General features: G+C 42.0%; 1 protein-coding gene across 4 annotated transcripts in view; it reads right to left on the reverse strand.

The window, feature by feature from the left end:
- LOC129846621 (RNA-binding motif, single-stranded-interacting protein 2-like) overlaps window positions 1-23,057 on the reverse strand; it is an 82,487-nt gene extending 59,430 nt beyond the window's left edge. For 2 of the 4 annotated variants that reach the window (XR_008758280.1, XM_055914574.1), the window contains exon 1: window positions 22,862-23,056. Coding sequence is in view for 3 of the 4 variants with exons in the window: in XM_055914574.1 (XP_055770549.1) it covers window positions 22,862-22,933 (72 nt within the window). In the remaining variant the exon portion in view is untranslated. Of the gene's footprint in view, window positions 1-22,861 lie in introns of all 4 variants that reach the window. The other 2 variants (XM_055914575.1, XM_055914573.1) reach the window with 2 other exon arrangements.
- Between the last annotated feature and the right edge of the window lie 1,436 nt (window positions 23,058-24,493).

Raw genomic sequence — 24,493 nt, forward strand, 5'->3', positions numbered from 1 at the left:
GCGGTGCGTCCTCCGAAACACAACCCAACCAAGCCACACTGCTTCTTGTCACAACACCCACTTTAACCTGGAAGCCAGCAGCACCAAAGGTTGGAGGAAACACCGTGCACCTGGCGACCTCCCACCACAGGAGACGCTAGTGCGCGATGGAACAAGGACATCCCTGCTGGCCAAACCCTCTCCTAAACCGGACGAAGCTGGGCCAATTGTACGCCGCCCCATGGGTCTCCCGGTTGCGGATGGCTGCGACAGAGCCTGGATTCGAACCCAGAACCTCTAGTGGCACAGCTAGCACTGTGCCTTAGACCACCGCGCCACACAGGACTTTACTTTACATTTTCATAAATTATTCATAGCATGCTTTTAATTGTTATAGCTGTTACCGTTCAAAAGGACTAAAATTCAAACCCCGGTTTTTAGCAAACACAAATGGTGGGTCAAGAGAAAGGCAATTGTGTGAGAGCAGCGTAAAAGGATAGCACACAGCCTTCATGTCAAAATTCACCAATACTGCATTCTGAAGTGAACGTGGGGCCTCTTCGCTGCCTAGGGCATATTGGGAAAACGGGCCTCTTTCTGCTTACTCCATATTGGGCAACTGCTCCTTTTTTCTCTATCAATTTCCAAACCGCGAAAAATTCCTCGGCTTTGCACAGCGAAACCCAATGATTCAAAGAACAACATACACCAATATTTGGTTAATTTGATGCCGCTGAATTCTGTGACGTGTGTAAACACTTTTTCCCCTTTTGTTCTTTGTGAGAAGTCATGAGCTGTCTTTTCTCCCATACCACACTCTCTGTATAAAGGGAGTGCTTCAAAACCCAACACAAACATCCGGTCGGGCCTATTCCACACCTCGACAACACCCACAGGTTCAACTCAGTTGTTTAAACATTTCCCTCTCATGCCCCCATAAGTCAATTGTGTCCTCAACAATACAGCATAGCTAACCTTTGCTCGACTCCCTAAAAAGGTGCCAAAATAGTAAACAATTAAAAATGTGAGGTCAGCTCAGTCCAAAATAGGTCCAAGGTCCGTACATTCATGAGCACCGTGGTTACATATGTCACAGCAAAGGGGAAACGAGGAGACAGGAGAGCTCCCAGCGATGATTAACAAAACACTCTTTTGGGAAGAGTTCCCCGTCAGCTGAGCCTGGCACAGAAGAGCAGCATTCTCTGACCCTCTATAACTGTTTATAACAAGCTGCTTAACGCATTCATAGCGGCTCTATTTCAGCCTATAAACAACTCTCCCTATAGCACTTCAGCAGCATTCTGAGTGGTGCTAAAATAGCCTATGGGGAGGATCAGTTATTCAACACACTGAGTCGCTACGCACAAACTGTTGGAGCTACACCCACAATAACATCTGCTAAACATGTGTATGTGACAAATACAATTTGATTTGATTTGTAGAGCTCTTGCCCAATAGGCAAAACATCACAGTTTCCCATGAATGAGTCTGGAATAGTTGGATTCAAGAGTAAATGTTTTAGCTTCACAATTTTTTATTTCACAACTGTTAAGTGAAATCGTTTTCGTATGGCAGTAATAATGGTTTGAGTACCGTTGTGTTCTTCCATTAAGTTGGAGATTGATTGAAGTTGCTTCCCAGCTAAGAGAGCCGTTTCCAAAACAAGTATATTGACGCAATAACACTATTTTAGCACAACAACGTTACACGATGCTTTTAACAATCTCAAATAAACATTCCTTCAACAGTACATAAACACCAGTGGCTAGAGGCTGTGACCGTTTGTTATTGTGAAAGATTTAATGAGTGTGTGTGTGTGTGTGTGTGTGTGTGTGTGTGTGTGTGTGTGTGTGTGTGTGTGTGTGTGTGTGTGTGTGTGTGTGTGTGTGTGTGTGTGTGTGTGTGTGTGTGTGTGTGTGTGTGTGCGCACATTCGTGTATGTGTATGTATCAACTCGTGTTTTAAAAATCTAATGTTATTGGTCACATACACATATTTTGCAGATGTTATCATGGGTGTAGCAAAATGCATATGTCCCTAGCTCCGACTACCTAAAAATACAAAACAATACACACAAAGCCCAAAAAATAAAACAATTAAGAATTATTGAAATATTACAACAAGCAATGTCAGAGTCCGGAATATACAGTAAATATGTACTGTATGTACATGATGGTGTGTCTATAGACATTAGTCTCCTATACACTGCCGGTCAAAAGTCTTAGAACACCTACTCATTCAAGGGTTTTTCTTTATTTTTACTATTTTCTATATTGTAGAATAATAGTGAAGACATCAAAACTATGAAATAACACAAATGGAATCATGAAGTAAACCAAAAAAGTGTTAAACAAATCAAAATATATTTTATATTTGAGATTCTTCAAAAAGCCACCCTTTGCCTTGATGACAGCTTTGCACACTCTTGGCATTCTCTCAACCAGCTTCACCTGGAATGCTTTTCCAAAAGTCTTGAAGGAGTTCCCACATATGCTGAGCACTTGTTGGCTGCTTTTCCTTCAATCTGCGGTGCGACTCATCCCAAACCATCTCAATTTGGTTGAGGTCGGGGGATTGTGGAGGCCAGGTCATCTGATGCAGCACTCCATAACACTCCTTCTTAGTAAAATAGCCCTTGCACAGCCTGTAGGTGTGTTGGGTCATTGTCCTGTTGAAAAACAAAGCCCAAACAAGATGGGATGGCGTATCGCAGCTCCATGCTGGTTAAGTGTGCCTTGGATTTTAAATAAATCGCAGACAGTGTCACAGCAAAGCACCCCCACACCATAACACCTCCTCCATGCGTTTGGAACCAAGAATCTCCAATTTGGACTCCAGACCAAAGGACAAAATTCCACCGGTCTAATGTCCATTGCTTGTGTTTCTTGGCTTAAGCAAGTCTCTTCTTCTTATTGGTGTCCTTTAGTAGTGGTTTCTTTGCAGCAATATAAAATATAATTGTATTTGTTTGATACCTTTTTAGTTACTACATGATTCCATGTGTTATTTCATAGTTTTGATGTCTTCACTATTATTCTACAATTAGAACTTTTGACCGGTAGTGTATATTCACAGTATATGAATACAAAATGTGGGTACAGCAGTAGTTATATAGTATGAGACTTGACTAGAATACAGTATATACTTACATACAGTGCTTTCAGAAAGTTTTCAGCCTGCATTTAAAATGGATCAAATTTAGATTGTCTCTGTCACTGGCCTACACAAAAGACCCCATAATGTCAAAGTGTAATTATGTTTTTTGAAATTTTTGCTAATTCATAAAAAATGAAAAGCTGAAATATTTTGAGTCAATAAGTATTCAACCCTTTTTTTATGGAAAGCATAAATAAGTTCAGGAGTAAAATGTTACTTAACAAGTCGCATAATAAGTTGCATGGAATCAATAATAATAGTGTGTAACATGATTTTTTATCAACTTCTTCATCTCTGTACCACCACACATACAATTATCTTTAAGGTCACTCAGTCGTGCAGTGAATTTGAATTTGCAGATATAGAATATTCCTTTTAGCATGGTTAAAAAAATTTGGGGATAGGGGGCAGCATTTTCACTTTTGGATGAATAGCGTGCCCAGAGTGAACTGCCCCTTACTCTGTCCCAGATGCTAATATATGCATATTATTATTACTATTGGATAGAAAACACTCTGAAGTTTCTAAAACTGTTTGAATGATGTCTGTGAGTATAACAAAACTCATATGGCAGGTGAAAACCTGAGAAAAATCCAACCAGGAAGTGGGATATCTGAGGTTGGTCGATTTTCAACTCAGTCCCTATTGAATACACAGTAGGATATGTATCTGTGTGCACTTCCTACAGCTTCCACTAGATGTCAACAGTCAGTAGAACGTGGAATGAAGCTTATGCTGTGTTGTGGGACGCGAATGAGAGGCGAATGAGTCAGTGGTCTGGCAGATTGCCAGTTCTTGGTCTCAGACACAGCAGATTGCCAGTTACAAGCGCTCAGACACAAAACCAAGCCATACAGATATCCGTCATGTTGTGGAGTCAACAGAAGCCAAAAATAGCATTATAAATTTTCACTTACCATTGATGACCTTCATCAGAATGCACTCCCATGAATCCCAGTTCCACAAAAAAAGTTTGATTTGTTCGATAAAGTCCATAATTTATGTCCAAATACCTCCTTTTTGTTCGCGCGTTTAGTTCACAATCCAAACTCACAAGGCGCGGGCAAGTCCAGGCGAAAGTTCAGACGAAAAGTCATATTACAGTTCATAGCAACATGTCAAACGAAGTATAGAATCAATCTTTAGGATGTTTTTATCATAAATCTTCAATAATGTTCCAACCGGAGAATTCCTTTGTCTGTAGAAATGCAATGGAGTGCAAGCTAACTCTCACGTGAATGCGCATGATCAGCTCATGCCACTCTGGCAGACCTCTAACTCATTCAGCTCCCATTCCCCCGTCCTTCACAGTAGAAGCATCAAACAAGGTTCTAAAGACTGTTGACATCTAGTGGAAGCATTAGGAAGTGCAATATGACCCCATAAACACTGTGTATTCGATAGGTAATGACTTGAAAACCTACAAACCAGATTTCCCACTTCCTGGTTGGATTTTTTCTCAGGTTTTTGCCTGCCATATGAGTTCTGTTATACTCACAGACATCATTCAAACAGTTCTAGAAACTTCAGAGTGTTTTCTATTCAAATATACTAATTATATGCATATTCTAGCTTTTATGGCTGAGTAGCAGGCAGTTTAATTTGGGCACGCTTTTCATCCAAAATTCCGAATGCTGCCCCCTAGCCTAGTGAAGTTAAGGAGAAGTGGATCTAAAATTCCATGCATAACAGTTGTATCTTTTAGCAATGTTTATTATTACTATTTCTGTAAATTGATGGCTCTGTAAAATCACCGGATGTTTTGGAACTACTGAACATAACGCGCCAATGTAAACTGAGATTTTCAGATATAAATATGAACTTTATCGAACAAAACATACATGTATTTTGTAACATGAAGTCCTATGAGTGTCATCTGATGAAGATCATCAAAGGTTAGTGATTCATTTTATCTCTATTTCTGCTTTTTGTGACTCCTCTCTTTGGCTGGAAAAATGGCTGTGTTTTTCTGTGACTTGGCTCTGACCTAACATAATCGTTTGGTGTGCTTTCATCGTAAAGGCTTTTTGAAATCGGACACTGTGGCTGGATTTACAACAAGTGTATCTTTAAAATGGTGTAAAATACTTGTATGTTTGAGGAATTTTAATTATGGGATTTCTGTTGTCTTGAATTTGGCGCCCTGCAATTTCACTGGCTGTTGATGAGGTGGGACGCATACCCTAGTGAGGTTAATGATCTTCTTGGCGTTCCTGTGACACCGGTTGCAGTAGTTGTCCTGGGGGGCAGGCAGTGTGTCTCCAGGGATGCGTTGGGCTGACCGCACCTTCCTCTGGAGAGCCCTGCAGTTGCGGACTGTACAGTTGTTATACCAGGTGGTGATACAGTCTGACAGGATGCTCTCAATGGTGCATTTGTAGAAGTTCATGAGGTTCTTTGGATCCAAGCCAAATTCCTTCAGCCTCCTGTGGTTGAAGAGGCACTGTTGCGCCTACCTCACCACACTGTCTGTATGGATGGACCATTTCAGGTTGTTAGTGTTGTGCACGCTGAGGAACTTGAAGCTTTTTACCCTCTCCACAGCGGCCCTATTGATGTGGATGGAGGAGTGCTCCCTCGGCTATTTCCTGAAGTCCACGATCAGCTCCTTCATTTTGTTGACGTTGAGGGAAAGGTTATTTTCCTGGCACCACTCCGCCAGGGTCCTCACCTCCACCCTGTAGGCTGTCTCGTCGTTGTTGGTAATGAGGCCTACCACTGTTGTGTCGTCTGCAAACTTGATGATTGAGTTGGAGACGTGTGTGTCCATGCAATCATGGGTGAACAGTGAAGGTGTTTTTGCCTACCTTCACCACCTGGGGTCGGCCAATCTGGAAGCGAATACCGATTAAAGCAGATACCGATTAATTGGCCGATATTTATATATTTTGGAATAATGACAATTACAACAATACTGAATGAACACTTTTATTTTAACTTAATATAATACATAAATAAAATCAATTTAGTCTCAAATAAATAATGAAACATGCTCAATTTCGTTTAAATAATGCAAAAACACAGTGTTGGAGAAGAAAGTAAAAGTGCAATATGTGCCATGTAAAAAAGCTGACATTTAAGTTCCTTGCTCAGAACATGAGAATATTTGAAAGCTGGTGGTTCAATGTTCCCAGTTCTTCAATATTCCCAGTTAAAACTTATTATGGCTGCAGGGGCAGTAGCTTGGATGAAAGGTGCACAGAGGTAACCATAGTTGCTAATATATGCATAGTATTATAAGCACTGGATAGAAAACACTCTGAAGTTTCTAAAACTGTTTGAATTATGTCTGTGAGTATAACAGAACTCATATGGCAGGCAAAAACCTGAGAAAAACCCAAACAGGAAGTGGAAATTCTGAGGCTGGTCGATTTTCAACCAAGCTCCTATTGAAATCACAGCGAGATATGGATGAGTTTGCACTTCCTACGGCTTCCACTCTCATTCGGCCCCCCTGTGAATTAGTTAGGTCTGCCATGATCTGACCATTCTTTGACCATGCGCGTTCACATGAGAGGGAGCTCTGTTCCATCGCTCATCTGAAGTCAACGTAATTCTCCGGTTGGAACGTTATTCAAGATTTATGTTAAAAACATTCTAAAGATTGATTCAATACATCGTTTGACATGTTTCTACGGACTGTTACGGAACTTTTGGACATTTCGTCAGGTTTTAGTGAACGCGCTTCCCTGACGTTGGATTTGTTTACCAAACACACTACAAAAATAACTATTTGGATATAAATGATGGACGTTACCGAGAAAAAAACCGAACATTTCTTGTGGAAGTGGGAGTCCTGGGAGTACATTCCGACGAAGATCAGCAAAGGTAAGTGAAGATTTATAATGCTTTTTATGAGTTTTGTTGACTGCACAATTTGGCGGGTAACTGTATGGCTTGCTTTTGTGGCTGAACGCTGTTTTCAGATGATTGAATATTGTGTTTTGCCGTAAAGCTTTTTGAAATCTGACACAGCGGTTGCATTAAGAACAAGTGTATCTTTAATTCTATGTAAAACATGTATCGTTCATCAAAGTTTATGATGAGTATTTCTGTTATTTGACGTGGCTCTCTGCAATTTCTCTGGATATTTTGGAGGCATTTCTGAACATGACGCGCCAATGTAAACGGAGGTTTTTGGATATAAATATGAACTTATTCGAACAAGACATATATGTATTGTGTAACATGAAGTCCTATGAGTGTCACCTGATGAAGATCATTAAAGGTTAGTGATTAATTTTATCTCTATTTGTGCTTTTTGTGACTCCTCTCTTTGGCTGGAAAAATGGCTGAATTTTTCTGTGAGTTGGTGGTGACCTAACATAATCGTTTGTGGTGCTTTTGCTGAAAAGCCTATTTCAAATCGGACACTTTGGTGGGATTAACAACAAGATTACCGTTCAAATGGGGCCCCCCGGGTGGCGCAGTGGTCTAGGGCACTGCATCGCCACCAGAGACTCTGGGTTCGCGCCCAGGCTCTGTCGCAGCCGGCCGCGACTGGGAGGTCCGTGGGTCGACGCACAATTGGCCAAGCGTCGTCCGGGTTAGGGAGGGTTTGGCCGGTAGGGATATCCTTGTCTCATCGCGCACCAGCGACTCCTGAGGCGGGCCGGGCGCAGTGCGCGCTAACCAAGGGAGCCGGGTGCACTGTGTTTCCTCCGACACATTGGTGCGGCTGGCTTCCGGGTTGGAGGCGCGCTGTGTTAAGAAGCAGTGAGGCTTGGTTGTGTTGTGTTTCGGAGGACGCATGGCTTTCGACCTTCGTCTCTCCCGAGCCCGTACGGGAGTTGTAGCGATGAGACAAGATAGTAATTACTAGCAATTGGATACCACGAAAATTGGGGAGAAAAGGGGGTAAAATTTTAATAATAATAAAAAAAGATTACCTTTAAAATGGTATAAGAAACATGTATGTTTGAGGAATTTTAATTATAAGATTTCTGCTGTTTGAATTTTGCGCCCTGCTCTTTCACTGGCTGTTGTCATATCGATCCCATTAACGGGATTGCAGCCATAAGAAGTTTTAAGACGTTTTAGGTTGTAGTTATTATAGGAATTATGACGCGTTGACTATTTCTCTCTATACCATTTGTATTTCATATACCTTTGACTATTGGATGTTCTAATAGGCACTTTAGTATTGCCAGCCTAATCTCAGGAGTTGATAGTCTTGAAGTCATAAACAGAGCTGTGATTCAAGCATTGCTAAGACCTGCTGGCAAATGCAGTAAAGTTTGAATGAATGCTTACGAGCCTGCTGCAGCCTACCACCGCTCAGTCAGACTGCTCTATCAAATATCAAATCATAGACTTAATTATAATATAATAAACACAGAAATACGAGCCTTTGGTCAGTAATATGGTCAAATCCGGAAACGATCATTTCGAAAACAAAACGCTTATTCTTTCAGTGAAATACGGAACCATTCCGTATTTTATCGAACGGGTGGCAACCCTAAGTCTAATTATTGCTGTTACATTGCACAACATTCAATGTTATGTCATAATTATGTAAAATACTGGCAAATTAGTTCACAACGAGCCAGGTGGCCCAAACGGTTGCATATACCCTGACTCTGCGTGCAATGAACGCAAGAGAAGTGACACAATTTCCCTAGTTAATATTGCCTGCTAACATGAATTTATATTTAACTAAATATGCAGGTTTAAAAAAATATTTTCCTTCTGTGTATTGATTTTAAGAAAGGCATTGATGTTTATGGTTAGGCACATTCGTGCAACGATTGTGCATTTTTCGCGAATGCGCATTTGTTAAATCATCCCCCGTTTGGCGAAGTAGGCTGAGATTCGATGATAAATTAACAGGCACCGCATTGATTATATGCAACGCAGGACAAGCTAGTTAACCTAGTAATATCATCAACCATGTGTAGTTAACTAGTGATTATGTGAAGATTGATTATTTTTTAAGTTAAGATAAGTTTAATGCTAGCTAGCAACTTACCTTGGCTTCTTGCTGCACTCACGCAACAGGTGGTCAGCCTGCCACGCAGTTTCCTCATGGAATGCAATGTAATCGGCCATAATCGTCGTACAAAAATGAAGATTACTGATTGTTATGAAAACTTGAAATCGGCCCTAATTAATCGGCCATGCTGATTAATCGGTCGACCTCTAGTTCAGTCCCAGGACCCCGAGCTTAGTGATGAGCTTGGAGGGCACTATGGTGTTGAAGGCTGAGCTGTAGTCGATGAACAGAATTCTTACATAGGTATTCCTCTTGTCCAGATGGGATAGGGCAGTGTGCAGTGCAAAGGCGAATGCAATTGAGTCATCCGTGGATCTGTTGGGGCGATATGTAAACTATAGTGGGTCTAGGGTGTCGGGTAAGGTGGAGGTGACATGATCCTTAACTAGCCACTCAAAGCACTCATGACTCATGATGACAGAAGTGAGTGCTCCAGGGCGATAGTCATTTAGTTCAGTTAACTTCGCTTTCTCGGGTACAGGAACAATGGTGGACATCTTGAAGCAAGTGGGGACAATAGACTGGATAGAGAGAGATGAAATATGTGCGTAAACACTCCAGCCAGCTGGTTAGCACATACTCTGAGGGCACGGCTAGGGATTCCGTCTGGGCGGGCAGCCTTGCAAGGGTTAATACCCTTAAATGTCTTACTCACATTGGCCACGGCCACGGAGAACGGTGGTCACTGTGTTTTCCTCGAAGTGTGCGAAGAAGGTGTTTAGCTTGTCCGGGAGCAAGGCATCGGTGTCTACAATGTGGCTGGTTTTCCCTTTATAATCCGTGATTGTCTGGAGTCCCTAAAACATATGTCTTGTGTCTGAGCCGTTGAATTGCGATCCACTTTGTCTCTTTACTGACGTTTTGCTTGTATGATTGCCTTACGGAGGGCATAGCTGGACTGTTTGTCCTCGCCCATGTTCCCAGTCACCTTGCTGTGGTTAAATGCGATAGTTCCCGCTTTCAGATTTGTGTGAATGCTGCCATCTATCCACTGTTTTGGGTTTGGATAAGTTCTAATCGTCACAGTGAGAACAACGTCCATTATGCACTTCCTGATGAACTCAATCACAGAGCCAGTGTATACGTCAATATTATTCTCAACCTGGAACATATCCCAAGATGCGTGATCAAAACAATCTTGAAGCATAGATTCCGATTGGTCAGACCAAAGTTGAACAGTATTTACCACAGGTACTTCATGTTTAAGTAGGAAGGGAGGAGCAGAATGGAGGAGTGGTCTGATTTGCTGAAGGGAGGGCGGGGGAGGGCATTGTAGCCATCCCGGAAGGGGGAGTAGCAATGGTCAAGAATTCTTGATGAGCGAGTAGCGCAGGCGATGTGTTGATAAAACTTCAATAGCATTTTCCTTAGATTTGCTTTATTAAAGTCCCCAGCTACAATAAATGAGGAGTCAGGATATGCAGTTTGCACAAAGTCCAGTGTAGTTCCTTGAGATCTGTTGCGGTGTTTAATAACATTTCTTAAGACAACTGAAGCATTCCATTCACCTTCCCAATCGAACCGCCACGTGTCGTTTGACTAATGAAAAATAACAAATATTCTTCATCCTTGCCAGCCTCTCTGCAGTAGCCTATTCCAAGGTGTTTTGTAGAATTCTGCCTATAGTATACCTCTCCTATAGAGGCCCTCTCCTGTTCCCTGCTTGTCTCCTGAAGGGGTTCTAATTAGGCCAGGCTCAGTGGACGAACTGCACCAGGGGGACAATGGGTCAATTTGTTTACAGATCAGACTCCCCATGTTTAGGAATACCTCAGTGGGCAGGGGGGGGGGGGGGTCGAGACACAGAGGGGCGAGTCAAGAGCAGGGGCCGAATCTCGCTAATTACACCCCATCCACAGGGACACAGTGTCCCCCTTTGTGTCCCCTGAACAAAAAAAAGGAGATATCCCCCCCATATGAGCCGCCACTGGCCCCCCTGAAGTCCAGGCTCAGGCTCATTTCTCCAGGGCCTCCAATGCTGATTCAGCCTGAAAAGATTCTTTGTATTTGCTCATGTTAGATAACATGAGGGCATGCCCTGGTCAAATTAAAACACAAAAAGACGGGGGAGATTTAATCTCCCCTTCACTCTCTCTCTCCCTTTCCCCCCCCCCCTCTCTCTCTTTCCCTCACACACACACACACACACGCACACGCACACGCACACGCACACACACACACACACACACTATACTACGATAGAGCAAATTTGAAAATTCTGTGCAACTTTTGGTGCGCGTTTACTGTGAACATTGAGGCTGTACCCACTTTAAGTTACAGTTATAACAGTGGTCAAGCAGGCTACTGTGGCTATTTGATCATAATGTAGGCCTACCAGAGTGGACTAACATCAAAAACAATGGGAGAAAATGCATCCCATAACATTTTAACATGGAAATAGCTGTTCTATCATTCAGCCTACAGTAGCAGCCAATGTGCGGTGTTCAACAACATTTCATGAGACTTTTGAGAAAAAAAACATGCATGGCTTGACATTAACCTGTTTATCCACTTGTCCTTCAGATAAGTAGGTGACCGAAAATATTGTGTTGTTTGATGCAAGAAACCACTTTACAAAATAAAATTCCTCATTATTCCCATAACATTATTCCCGAGAATCATACAAATTGTGCTAACCTCTGCCTAATGGCTACTTAGCTTACCTTTAAGACATAAAAAAGCTGTTTACCTGACTCGTTTTTCAAAGATGGCTAGAAATGCAAATGTTTTGTGCTCTTGGAGGAAGAAACCACTCCCCCATTGCTGACTAGAAATTAGCTATAACTGGGCTAATAACTCACTTAATAGCAAAGAATATGAACAAATGTGCACACTGGCTACATGCAGCTCTCGCTTTGATCTCGAAACAGGCACTGCTCACGACCGCTCATACTGTGAACACAGTCCAGTTCAAAGTGAATGGCACAGATCCATATATGGCAATGGTCTATTTGCATATAGGGATACTGCAGTTCTGATTGGTTATGGCGCACCAGTCTGGTAGATAGAGTATGGGTCCTGCCTGTCAATGTAATAGAATCCTACTCCAATGCACACTGCCTACAAGAAAATCTCTTGCATAGTTTGTTTTGTTTCGATATGTTGCAATCAGTATATTGCGTTGATTCGATCACAATTCTCACCGTAGAGGGAAACTAAAGGGGAAAACAAGAAAGTTGAGTGAAGGGCAATCTCGTGCTTCTCTCAATCTCGCGCCCCAGCACGCATGCAGTTTAGAAGGAACATTGTGCACTACACCACACACACCAGTGCACCCACTTGGTGTTAACGGTGTGCAATAATTTTCCAGCAAACACTTTTCCCACTCTTTTTTTGTAATGAACACATGAATACTGATCATTATATATTCGTAACTCTAGAAATTAATGTTGATGCGTTTGTGTGTGTCCTATGTAGAATAGAAAAACTGCAGGAATGGTGTGCCCACATCCTTATAGGAACATGATTTCTACAGTAACCTTTAACTAGGGCTACACACACAGTTGCTGTGGAAGATCAAAGCAATCTAATTGCTCTCCATTTCCCAAAATGAGGGATTATGACCACAGCAAGTACAGTGTGTGTGATGTTGAGTAGACTGGAGCTGCTTTCGTCACACCAAACCTAGTGGCTACAGAGCCTGTAATTCCTTCATACCAAACCTAGTGGCTAAATAGCCTGTAGCTTTCTGCTTGTAATGAACTAATTCACAAAGGTACTTGTTACATTCACACAGTCTAGCTTGGCTATCTTTGTCTGTAGGGAAGTGGGAAGTGAGTTTCCAACCTGTTTCTCTGACCATGCAGCCACCTCAGACTAACTCATAATAGTTACCTTATCCTGTGACCACTCTCGTTTCCAGGGCACACGCACGCACGCACGCACGCACGCACGCACGCACGCACGCACGCACGCACGCACGCACGCACGCACGCACGCACGCACGCACGCACGCACGCACGCACGCACGCACGCACGCACGCACGCACGCACATACAGGATAACACTAAAACCTCAACTCGTTTTCCTTCAGCAGTCCCTCTGCTACCAACCTGACAATTTCCCCTCAGACTAGGCTATCCAATCTGCATTACACTGAAATGCTTCCAGTTTCCCTGTCCATATATCAGACAAACTTTAATATATTCCCCACTTCCTCCATGATGGGCAGAAGAATGGCCTGGGATAGAAGACACTGCTGTTCACTGACCATTTTATAGGCCACTCTGTTGTTTAATAGTTTCAGGAAATCTGAGCGCAAAAACCCATTCTCCCTTAGATATAACTCTGTCGGTCTTGCTCTCTGGTTCTATCTTTTTCTTCCTGTTGGGCTTGTCTGTTTATAGCTGGTTTCCTGTATCCTATAGCTGGAACATTTGTTCCCACCTCCAAAAGGAGAGGACGGTGAAATACAAATTTGTGAACTGTCTGAGAAGCAGCCTCCAGTTGGTCCAAATTACATAGTCTTTATATGATACATAATTCTGTTAGTTGAGAAAATATTTGATAACCTAGAGATACTCTTTCAGAGCCAATAAAATAGCCCACATTTGAGTACATTTAGACTAAAGACTGTAAAATGCTTAACGGTTTTGCAACGTTAAACCCAATGAGTCAATTTGATATTAAAACTACAGTAGATCATTCAACATTTGAATCTATGTATGACGTATCTGATAACGAAATCCATCTATTCCACTACTGTGCTCTCAGATCCACCAAAGACTTACTTTTCCTTATCCTGTTCTCCAGCCAACACGGTACAACCACAAAGCAACTGGCTTGGATGCTTACAGTAAAAGGAAGTCATTATTGTCGGCCTTAGCCTCAGGTGACTGGCAAACGTTACTCTGAACATAGGCTGAACGTTCCGGTGCGGTGGGTTATAGTTGGCAGGCTGATAGAGCACACAGAGGCAGACAGGACATCCCTTTATTTTTGCTCCTGATCAGTCATTTTCATCAGCCAGCCAGACAGCCACTCTGCATTCCTACCAGGTGACAAAGGACAACAGGCTCCAGACGTTCTTTCTTCTGCCCCCCCCCCCCCCCACGCTTCTCCCCCTAGTACCCTCTCTCGCTCTCTCGCTCTCTCACTCTCTCCTACTGTTCTTGCCTTCCTCTTTCTCTCTCTCTTGCGTCCCTCTTCCATGCCATTTTCTCTCTCTATCTCTTTCATCCTTTTCTTTGTCTTTCTTGCTCACATTCAGGCGTAATGTTCATGTCAGTACCTGGCATCACTGCAGTGCTTGGCATCATATTTCAGACAGCTGTGCTTTCTCCAAGGACTCTCCCTCCCCCTGTTTCTCTCTCCCTCCCTCTGTTTCTTGCTCTCTATACCTGCTCACCTTGTTCTACTCATGTGGTTGGCAATGGAGGGAGAGACCACTTTCAAATGTCTGACGCATTAAACAATGACAGAGAGTTAGATAAACATACAGCTGGAGCGGGGCCAGCGGGACAAAGGTGACTTCACCGGCCAAGTTGATCCAGTGTCAAGCCACTACATCAGTAAACCTTACTCACTGACTGCACCAATCCCAACCCTCCACTACACCAGTAGAACATACTGAACCTATCCCACCCATCCACTACACCAGTGGTCGCTTTCCAGGCCAACTACATTGCAGTTGTTGCTTTGCATCAACTAACACATGTACCTTCCCACCGACTGCACAGTTGGGCATCAGATTGGTATGTCATATGATATGGTTAGCTGATATGGTAAACACCTATCCAGGCGTTGTTAGATCTGGCAGGCATCTGCAATGCAGTCAGCCTGGAATGAAGCCACTGACTGCAACTATTCCACCTATCCACTACACCAGCCCAGCTTAAAATGCATAAATGTGTAGTGTCTGATAATACATCCCCCTGGTAATTGATGTTGCTGCAAACAACAATGTGTTCATGTTTGAGAAGGCCTCTTTGATATTCCCCCGGGGGACAAAAGGTTTGTGCATGTTTCTATACGGGACTTAAAAGCCCAGACTTATTTTAACTGGCTCTTATACAGAGTATTATCCATGACATAGTCTACAAAGGAGACAATACAAAGGAGACAATATAACAATGGCCAGATATACCAAGTCTGTAACAAAGCACAGACACCCAACAGAAGACTTACTGGTAGAGATACTAAATATACAGTTGAAGTCGGAAGATTACATACACTTAGGTTGGAGTCATTAAAACTCGTTTTTCAACCACTCCACAAATTTCTTGTTAACAAACTATAGTTTGGGCAAGTCGTTTAGGACATCTATTTTGTGCATGACACAAGTCATTTTTCCAACAATTTTTTACAGACAGATTAATTCACTTATAATTCACTGTATCACAATTCCAGTTGGTCAGAAGTTTACATACACAAAAGTTGGCTGTGCTTTAAACTGCTTGGAAAACTCCAGAAAAGGATGTCATGGCTTTAGAAGCTTCTGATAGGCTAACTGATTTCATTTGAGTCAATTGGAGGTGTATCTGTGGAGGTATTTCAAGGCCTACCTTCAAACTCAGTGCCTCTTTGCTTGACATCATGGGAAAATCAAAAGAAATTAACCAAGACCTCAGAAAAATAATTGTAGACCTCCACAAGTCCAAACGCCAGAAGGTACCATTTTCAGGCCTCCCGGGTGGCGCAGTGGTCTAAGCTGTGCCACCAGAGACTCTGGGTTCGAGCCCAGGCTCTGTCGCAGCCGGCCGCGACTGGGAGGCCCATGGGGCAGCGCACAATTGGCCTAGCGTCGTCCGGGTTAGGGAAGGTTTTGCTGGCAGGGATATCCTTGTCTCATCGCGCACTATCGCTAGTGGCGGGCCGCGTGCAGTGGACGCTGACCAGGTCGCTAGGTGTACGTATGGTGTTTCCTCCGACACATTGGTGCGGCTGGCTTCCGGGTTGGATGCGCGCTGTGTTAAGAAGCAGTGCGGCTTGGTTGGGTTGTGTTTCGGAGGACGCATGGCTCTCGACCTTCGCCTCTCCCGAGTCTGTGCGGGAGTTGTAGCGATGAGACAAGACAGTAACTACTAACAATTGGATACCACGAAATTGGGGAGAAAAAGGGGGTAAAAAAAAGAAGAAAAAAGAAGGTACCATTTTCATCTGTACAAACAATAGTACGCAAGTATAAACACCATGGCGCAGCCGTCATACCGCTCAAGAAGGAGACGCATTCTGTCTCCTAGAGATTAACGTAATTTGGTGTGAAAAGTTCAAATCAATCCCAGAAGAACAGCAAAGGACCTTGTGAAGATGCTGGAGGAAACAGGTACAAAAGTATCTATATCCACAGTAAAACAAGTCCTATATCGACATAACCTGAAAGGCCGCTCAGCAAGGAAGAAGCGACTGCTCCAAAACCACCATAAAAATGCCAGACTATGGTTAGCAACTGCACATGGGGACAAACATCATACTTTTTGAAGAAATGTCTTCACCCAACTTACTGTGGGAAGCTTGTGAAAGGCTACCTGAAACATTTGACCCAAGTTAAACAATTTAAAGGCAATACTACCAGCTACTAATTGAGTGTATGTAAACTTCTGACCCACTGGGAATGTGATGAAAGAAATGAAAGCTGAAATAAATCGTTCTCTCTACTATTATTCTGACATTTCACATTCTTAAAATACAGGGGGATCCTAACTGACCTAAGACAGGGAATTTACTCTGATTAAATGTCAGGAATTGTGACAAACTGAGTTTAAATGTATTTGGCTAAAGTGTACGTAAACTTCCGACTTCAACTGTAGATGAGAGAGAGAAAGAGAGATACTAAAACAGAATGAAAACATCTCTTTCTTTAGGATAATGTGTCAGAAAAGTATAGCACCGCCTAAATTAAATCTCTGCATGTTTAAATAAAAAGCATTTGATTAAACCCCTGTCAGTCTAAGCTGTTGATGGTGGTGGTGGTGGGGGGGGGACCCCTTTAGCTATAAAAAATATATATATATATATTTGTAAAATATTGAATATGGCCTTTACTACTATAGGCCAGAGAAACGCATTGAATAACACATTCATAAATGGCAAATACATAAAAAAGTTGTAACGGGCTTCCTCCTTCTCCTCATCCGAAGAGGAGTAGCAAGGATTTGACCAACGTGCAGCGGGTTGTGGATACATAATGATTTATTAACACAAAGACGAAACACGAAAACAAACACTTGGAAGGATACAAAATAACAAACCGACCTAAACAGACTTAAACTTAAGAACTTACATGTAACACGAAGAACGCACGGACAGGGAAAACAGACTACACAAAAACCGAACGAACAAACATACCGAAAACAGTCCCGTGTGGCGCAACATACACAGACACAGAAGACAACCACCCACAACAAACAATGTGAAACAACCTACCTTAATATGACTCTCAATTAGAGGAAACGCCAAACACCTGCCTCTAATTGAGAGCCATTCCAGGCAACCCATTAACCCAACATAGAAAACACATAACATAGACTACCCACCCAAATTCACGCCCTGACCAATTAAACACATACCAAAACAACAGAAAACAGGTCAGGAACGTGACAAAAGTACATATTAAGAAACAGGTTTTGAAGTGTCTGTCCTATATCTAGGATATGAAAGCTCAGGAAACTTTTTTTTACACATATTTAACCCATTTTGGGGGTATGCATAAAACTACTTTCATAATTTCATATATTTTTTTAACCGGTACTGATTATCTTCAGACGGAGTCCCGTGACACTCTTGGGCGTCGTAGAGCAGAACGGAGAACAGCATCGTGTTTGTGAGAATCCTCCCTTTCCATAGCCTGGTCATAATAGGTTAAACCATTCGGACACTACAGACATTTCGTTAGAAGACCACTTTTCAGGATGTCTCATGATCTGACAAATACCGCGCTAGCTCTGTCACCTTTCACGGCAGATACGGAAGTGCGACATATGCAGATATGGTGGATTGAGATGCATCCAAAGCAAAAACACAGGTATCTCTAGCTTAGATTGACGGATTTTGATGTAGATTATGTTATTATGTTACTTAGATAGACGTACCGGCGCGTCAATCTACTCTAGGTGGGTTTCCACTAGATAACACAGCCTCCAAGTCAAAGTTGACAAAAATAAATAGATTTTTGGCATTCATTTAAGGTTAGAATTAGGCATTAGCTTAGATTTGTGGTTAAGTTTAGGGTAAATGTTAGAGTTAGGTTTAAAATCTGATTTCAAGATACATTTTAGAAATGGGAGGTTTAACCATAATTATGACTTTGTGGCTGTGTTAACTAGTGACGACCGATTTCATGGAGAAGACATTGAATGCTATGTTATTTCTCGATGTGAATTTCATACCTTTTCTAAAAAGGACATACTGCAATTGCCTATTCATGAGAATATTGAATTTACTAAGCTTAAATATATTTTCTTAAGTTGGTTAGGCGGCTACATTTGATAAAATTCTATGTGCATGCAGTAAAATAAAATACATTTATGGATGAAGGCAAGCCTGGTCATGACAAGATAGACAACTTGGTGAGCATTTCAGACATCTGCTGAGCATTTCAGACATACAAACAAACACCCATTGTTGTGTGGAGCATATTTTTTCAGATTCAAAAAATTGCATCGCTGTCATCTCCCCAACTCAGATCTCTCAGCACCAAAGAAAGGAACATGAAAGCCAAAAGAGTGCTGAAAGTAAGCGCCCTGGTTTGCATTAGGGCTAGCATCCTATTATGTTGGTGATATTTCAAAGGTTTTTGGGGGTTGAAAGTGAAAGTATGAAATGGTTTAACTCAAAGGAAAGACATGCAGGGCCTCACTTCCACCAGGCCTCCTCAGGGGGATCTTACAGTGAATAGCCTTTTTGTGGAACACTCACAGATCTTTCCCTCATAAACAGGTACTTGTTGTGGTCGCTTAAGTTTATTTTCACGTTGCATTTGAATACTTAGTCATAAGTATTAAAGAGAGAGACCGTAACGAAAGGCTGCCATTCAGTAAACATTAAGAATTTTTCCATCTTTATAAATTGAAGGGTATCCTCTTACAAAGACAAGGCACCATGCCTTTTGTATAATTTATTTTATCATGGGTTTTAGCACTAAACACCAGCATATATTAACACTCAATAAAACTATGATAAACCTTGCAAATTACATCTGCCATTCAATCATCATTCATTCACATGAATTGAGTACTACATTTGATTGCAAAAAACACAAATGTGCACATACAAAAGAGCACAATACTGTATAGAAACATTCAGTCTTTGGTTTGGATTAACCTGCCTCCTCGTTTTATATTTTCTACCAGGAAATTCAGGAAAGGAGAGAAACTGAGATAGTGGGGCAGGCAGAGGAGGAGGAGCAGGTGACTCTGGAGGCACCACAGTAACCAAACCCCTGGTGCCATCTGGTTGCTAATCACCTCCCACACACAAAGGGCTCTTTTTTCAGCCCTCAGCTCAGCACGCTGTATATTTTGTGTTCTGTCTCTTATTTACTCCTGCCAGCCGCTCAGGTATACGGGAACGCTAGACAGAAGGAGAGAGAGAGAGAGGGAGAGGGAGGGAGAGAGAGGGAGGGAGAGAGACAGACAGAGGGAGAGAGAAAGAGAGAGTGAGAGCGAGGGAGAGCGAGAGAGACAGAGAGGGTGGGAGAGAGAGGGTGAGAGAGGGAGGGTGGGAGAGGGAGGATGGGAGAAAGAGACAAATTGATGGGGAAAGACAGAGAAACAGAGAGGGGGAGAGAGATATTCGAGGAATCTCTCCACACATCTTAGTCCACACATATGACATCTTAGTGGACTCCAGGTCCACCACACTGACCAATTTCTAAACATAAACAAAAACAGTATTAGTGTAGAAATTTGACCGTTGCCTGCAATGCACCAACATGCTATCTCCCTTCCCTTTAATGTAGAAATCTTTGTATAAATGAAATACAGAGGGAACAGCAACTTGTTAAATCTGTCTGTGCTGAGAATATGTAAAATTATAACTCAAAAAGTCTATCCTTAGGAAAGAAACCTTTTCATTCTCTCTCTCTCTCTCGACATCAATAAACATTAGTTCACAGTGGTAGCTTAAGCTACTCAATCATCAAACCTTAACCTTATGAACCAGAACTCAAACTGTCACTGAAGAAATATTATGCTTGTTGTCATCATTACATTTCAGCTCTCAATAAATGAATCCTAATATATTTGATATACACTGTTTCATATGGACTGTGATTGTTATGTCCTTACTCATAAGCCTTACAGTATAACACAGGCTACTTAGAATACTATAGTATATACACTGAGTGTACAAAACATTAAGAAGGACCTGGTCTTTCCATGACATAGACTGATCAGGTGGATAAAGGTGAAAGCTATGATCCCTTATTGATGTCACTTGTTAATTCCACTTCAAATCAGTGCAGATGAAGGGGAGGAGACCGTTTAAAGAATGAATTTCAAGCCTTGACACAATTGAGACATGGAATGTGTGTGCCATTCAGAGGGTGAATGGGCAAGACAAAATATTTAAATGCCTTTGAACAGGGTATGATAGTATTAGGAAGGTGTACATTAGGAAGGTGTTCTTAATTTAGGAGTGCACATTTCTATGGGGCATTCTTAATGTTTATCCCTAAGGAGTCAGTTGAGTTTCATGGAGTGGCACCATGCCAGAATGATGGTAGTAAAGTCAAGAATACAGGGGAGATCAGGCCAAAGCTTGTGAAACAGGAACACATCCTCTTACTTTGATTCAACCAGTCACATTATACATGTTGTAACAGATCTCATCAAGGAAAACAGAGGAAATACAGTGCACTGATATCACCCGTTGGAAGAAGTGGAATTTGAGAAAGAAAAGTCACTTTGGGAAATCACCTACAGAAAAAAAATCCTAGAACTCTAACCGGCTAATGGTTTTACTCCTGGATCCTGATTCCCCTAGTTTCCCCCAATCCCTAAATCACAATAATCTTACTCCAGTAATACAGTAAGAAAATTAGGCCAATTGTATGATAACTGAAGATGTCCGTTGTTTCAGTTTCAATTCAGTGATGTAGCAGACATGATTGTCTAGACATGATAGATATAGTAATATGTCACAACAAGACCATGCACTTCTAAAATTAGCATCGTCACAGATTGGTGTAGGTCTGTGGTATTAATTTTGTCCTGCATCTCTCGCTCTCTTTCTCGCTCTCTCTTTCTCCCTCTCTGTCTATCTCTCCCTCTCTGATGCAATGGAGAAAAGGACCACACCCTCCTCCTCCTTCAAGCAATACAAATGACATCAGGCTCTTGTAGAGGAAAGGTAAACACAAGCAGCCACAAGCAGGCCTGCACAACAGGACAGAGGCTTTGAAGGGATACCAAACACTATTCAAAGGCCTCTTTGGCAAGCAAGCAACATAATACAAGACAGGCCACGTTTTACATTGCAAATATATTCATGTAAAAGCATTATTTCAACAATGTGAGTTTTTCCTGTTGTGCAAATGCATCCAAGAGCCACATGAACAACCCTAAAACGTGCCGAATTTAAAAGGCTGATGAGATATATCTTCATTTAGTATATAGTCATTTAGTTGATCACAGTTAAGTAAAACACCTTCATTAAAATATAAAGTTCTAGGCTATGTTCATATTCCAGAGTGAGACTGAAATGCTATTATGGTAACCTCACTTCATCAGAACAACTATTAAAACACGATTGCATTTCTCTTTGTGGCAAAACTATTATGGCTACAGCATAACTGATCAAATGTCAGGTGTTGCATTAATAGATACCAATAGCTTTGGCTTTGATCTTGGATTGTGTTTCTTTTGAACTCAACATTTATGCAATAGAAAATCGAATACTCTTAATCAATATAATAACAAAAAATATGTTGTAATAACATTGTAAAATCTCGTTAATAGTAAGGCCATAAAAACTATTTAAACCCCCAAAAATGTATTATCACTGTTACATAAGCGGTAGGCTACATTGTAGATGTGTTATATTACAATGTTTTATAATGTCCAATCCCCGACGTTAATTGTAACGTTTCAGTTGCAGATTGATTGTTGCTGGCTACAACATTACAGTATTTTGAATGTAACTGTTATTTTGTTATTCATAATTTGGGGAAAGTAAGTATCGTCACAATGGTGGGTTCTTTCAAGGGGTGGGGCATCTTTGCCTTAAAAAAAAAACTTTGCCAAACTTACGCGGCTGCGTAGACAATGGATACTTGATTTGACACTTGATATCACTGTTCATTGTTCACCATCCCGAAAAAGAGACTGAAATAAATTAAGGCTACATTGAATAACACATTCCCTGTCTCCCTCTTCTGCACCCCACCCCCACCTATTCGGATTCACATTTACGCACAGACGTACACTGACCCAATACCGTACAGTTGCCCATAAAAGTTTGTATCCATTACTGACTTTTTCTAATGACTGAACAGAAGTATATGGTTCGTGTATTGCTCTCTACGGTTGAATTCCCAAATCGGGAATAACAACTAAATATGAAGGCTGCATAGATGCCCGGACCATCGAATAGCAGTTTTTACACAAACCACATTGGGGGTGCAGAATAGTGAGCAGTAATTTTCTCCACGGAGAACGAAGTTGGTTTTGTACGATTCGCTTTTTCAAGGACACTGCAGATTGCTGTCACGCACTACACAGATTTCTGTCGCCACTGACACGGGCGTGTTGCCCCACTGGTCGACCGGGAGCGCACAAAAAACAGAAAATGGTTTACCTTTTTGCCGTTTCTGCTGTTATAGCCGTTGTATGGATTGATTCCTGTCCTTGGCGGTACGGAGAGCAGCATTTTTCTCGGCGCTATGTATGGAGCGGCGAGTACAGCCCAGGCTGCCAAATGACGTCAGCAGCTCGGGAAGTTAAGCTTGGAATCAGGGGAAGCGATCCGAGCCCCGCTGCCGCCAGTGCTGCTGCTCGCGGCCAAGCGCTGCGCTTTCACGCGTCTGGGTCCTAGCGCGCCAAAACCAACCGTGCCGATGGAACGGTTTCTGATAGCCAACATAAAGACTGTATTGGCAATAGGTTGTCAAAGTCCTGCTATGTAAAATCTTATCTAAACCTGGAACGAAACAACAATGTCCCAGAGCGCAAAGTATTTGATCCTTCACTGAAATTGTGCACCACATAAATATGGATACTTGTGAGATTTGGTCCAAATTATGTCCTTGTTTATTAAGGCCTAAAACTGGCAGAAATCCACTTCAAATATCAATGTGTTGCAATTAGAATAATTCGTTTTAAAAGTCTCACGAAATCTCTCTTTGATATGTAACCTATTATGGAATTGATATTCAAAGAAGCTACCATTAGAAAACAAAATATACATTTCACCTTGTTTTTCATTCATCTGAAAAGCAATTATTCCTTCAGGAGTTTTCATAATCCTCCAGCATGTCGCATCCCTATCCCCTTCCCCTGGAGAATGCATCTTGCTCCTATGGAGTAGCACAGTGCTTTGTGGACATGACCCTATTCCTCATTTTCCTTCATGGAAATGTTGTTTCTCTTCATGACGTTTTGCACAAATGTGTTAGGTGAGAGACAGTTATGAGAGATCATCCTCAAACTATTCCAGAATTAAGTGGTGTGTGTGTGGTGGATGTCTGTCTGTCTCTGTGTGTGTGTACAACATTGTATACTAGTTGAATACTTTACAATCATCTGTGAGATTGCTTGTGTGCTGCAACTGGATGTGCATGAGCTTGCATGTGTTTGTTTGAGTGCATACCTAGCCTATAATGTGTGTTTTAGAGAGAGTGTGTCACTGTTAATGTGTCTCAGAGATGTAGGCTAAGTCATGTCTGTCTGCCCGACGGCTGTTGGGTTGGAGCATTCCACTGACTAGCTGCAGACGGGGGACAGATAACACAAGTGACATTGTTGCACTCAGCAGAACCCCGCTCTGATGACGCTAACATTGTTTGGACATCAACAGGCCCGTCGCTAAGCAACCCAAGCCCCTTCCATCCTGAGTGTTCTGACTTGTAAATCCCCACTGATTACCTTTATGGTGCCCAAGTATTGCATGTGTGTGTTTGTATAGTATATGCGTGTATGTGCGTACGAAAGTGTGTGCACACATGAGAGAGAAACGTGTGTCATTTGTGTGTGTGTGTATGTGGCAGTAATCCTTTCTGTTTTGTGACTCCCCCTAAACACTGTTTAGACTCAGCACTCTTCTGGGTCTCACCAGTCATGACAGGGACATTGAAGTTGTTTCTAAGTCTTGATCAGGGTCAAACCAGTAACATATCTACTCAATACCATATCTGATGCTCCAACAACAGCCTACTTACGATAGCTAGTTATTTATTATTTTTTGAACATACTCCTTTACACATATAGAAAG

The sequence above is a fragment of the Salvelinus fontinalis genome, chromosome 3 (assembly GCF_029448725.1).
Source record: "Salvelinus fontinalis isolate EN_2023a chromosome 3, ASM2944872v1, whole genome shotgun sequence".
Lineage (NCBI taxonomy): Eukaryota > Metazoa > Chordata > Actinopteri > Salmoniformes > Salmonidae > Salvelinus > Salvelinus fontinalis.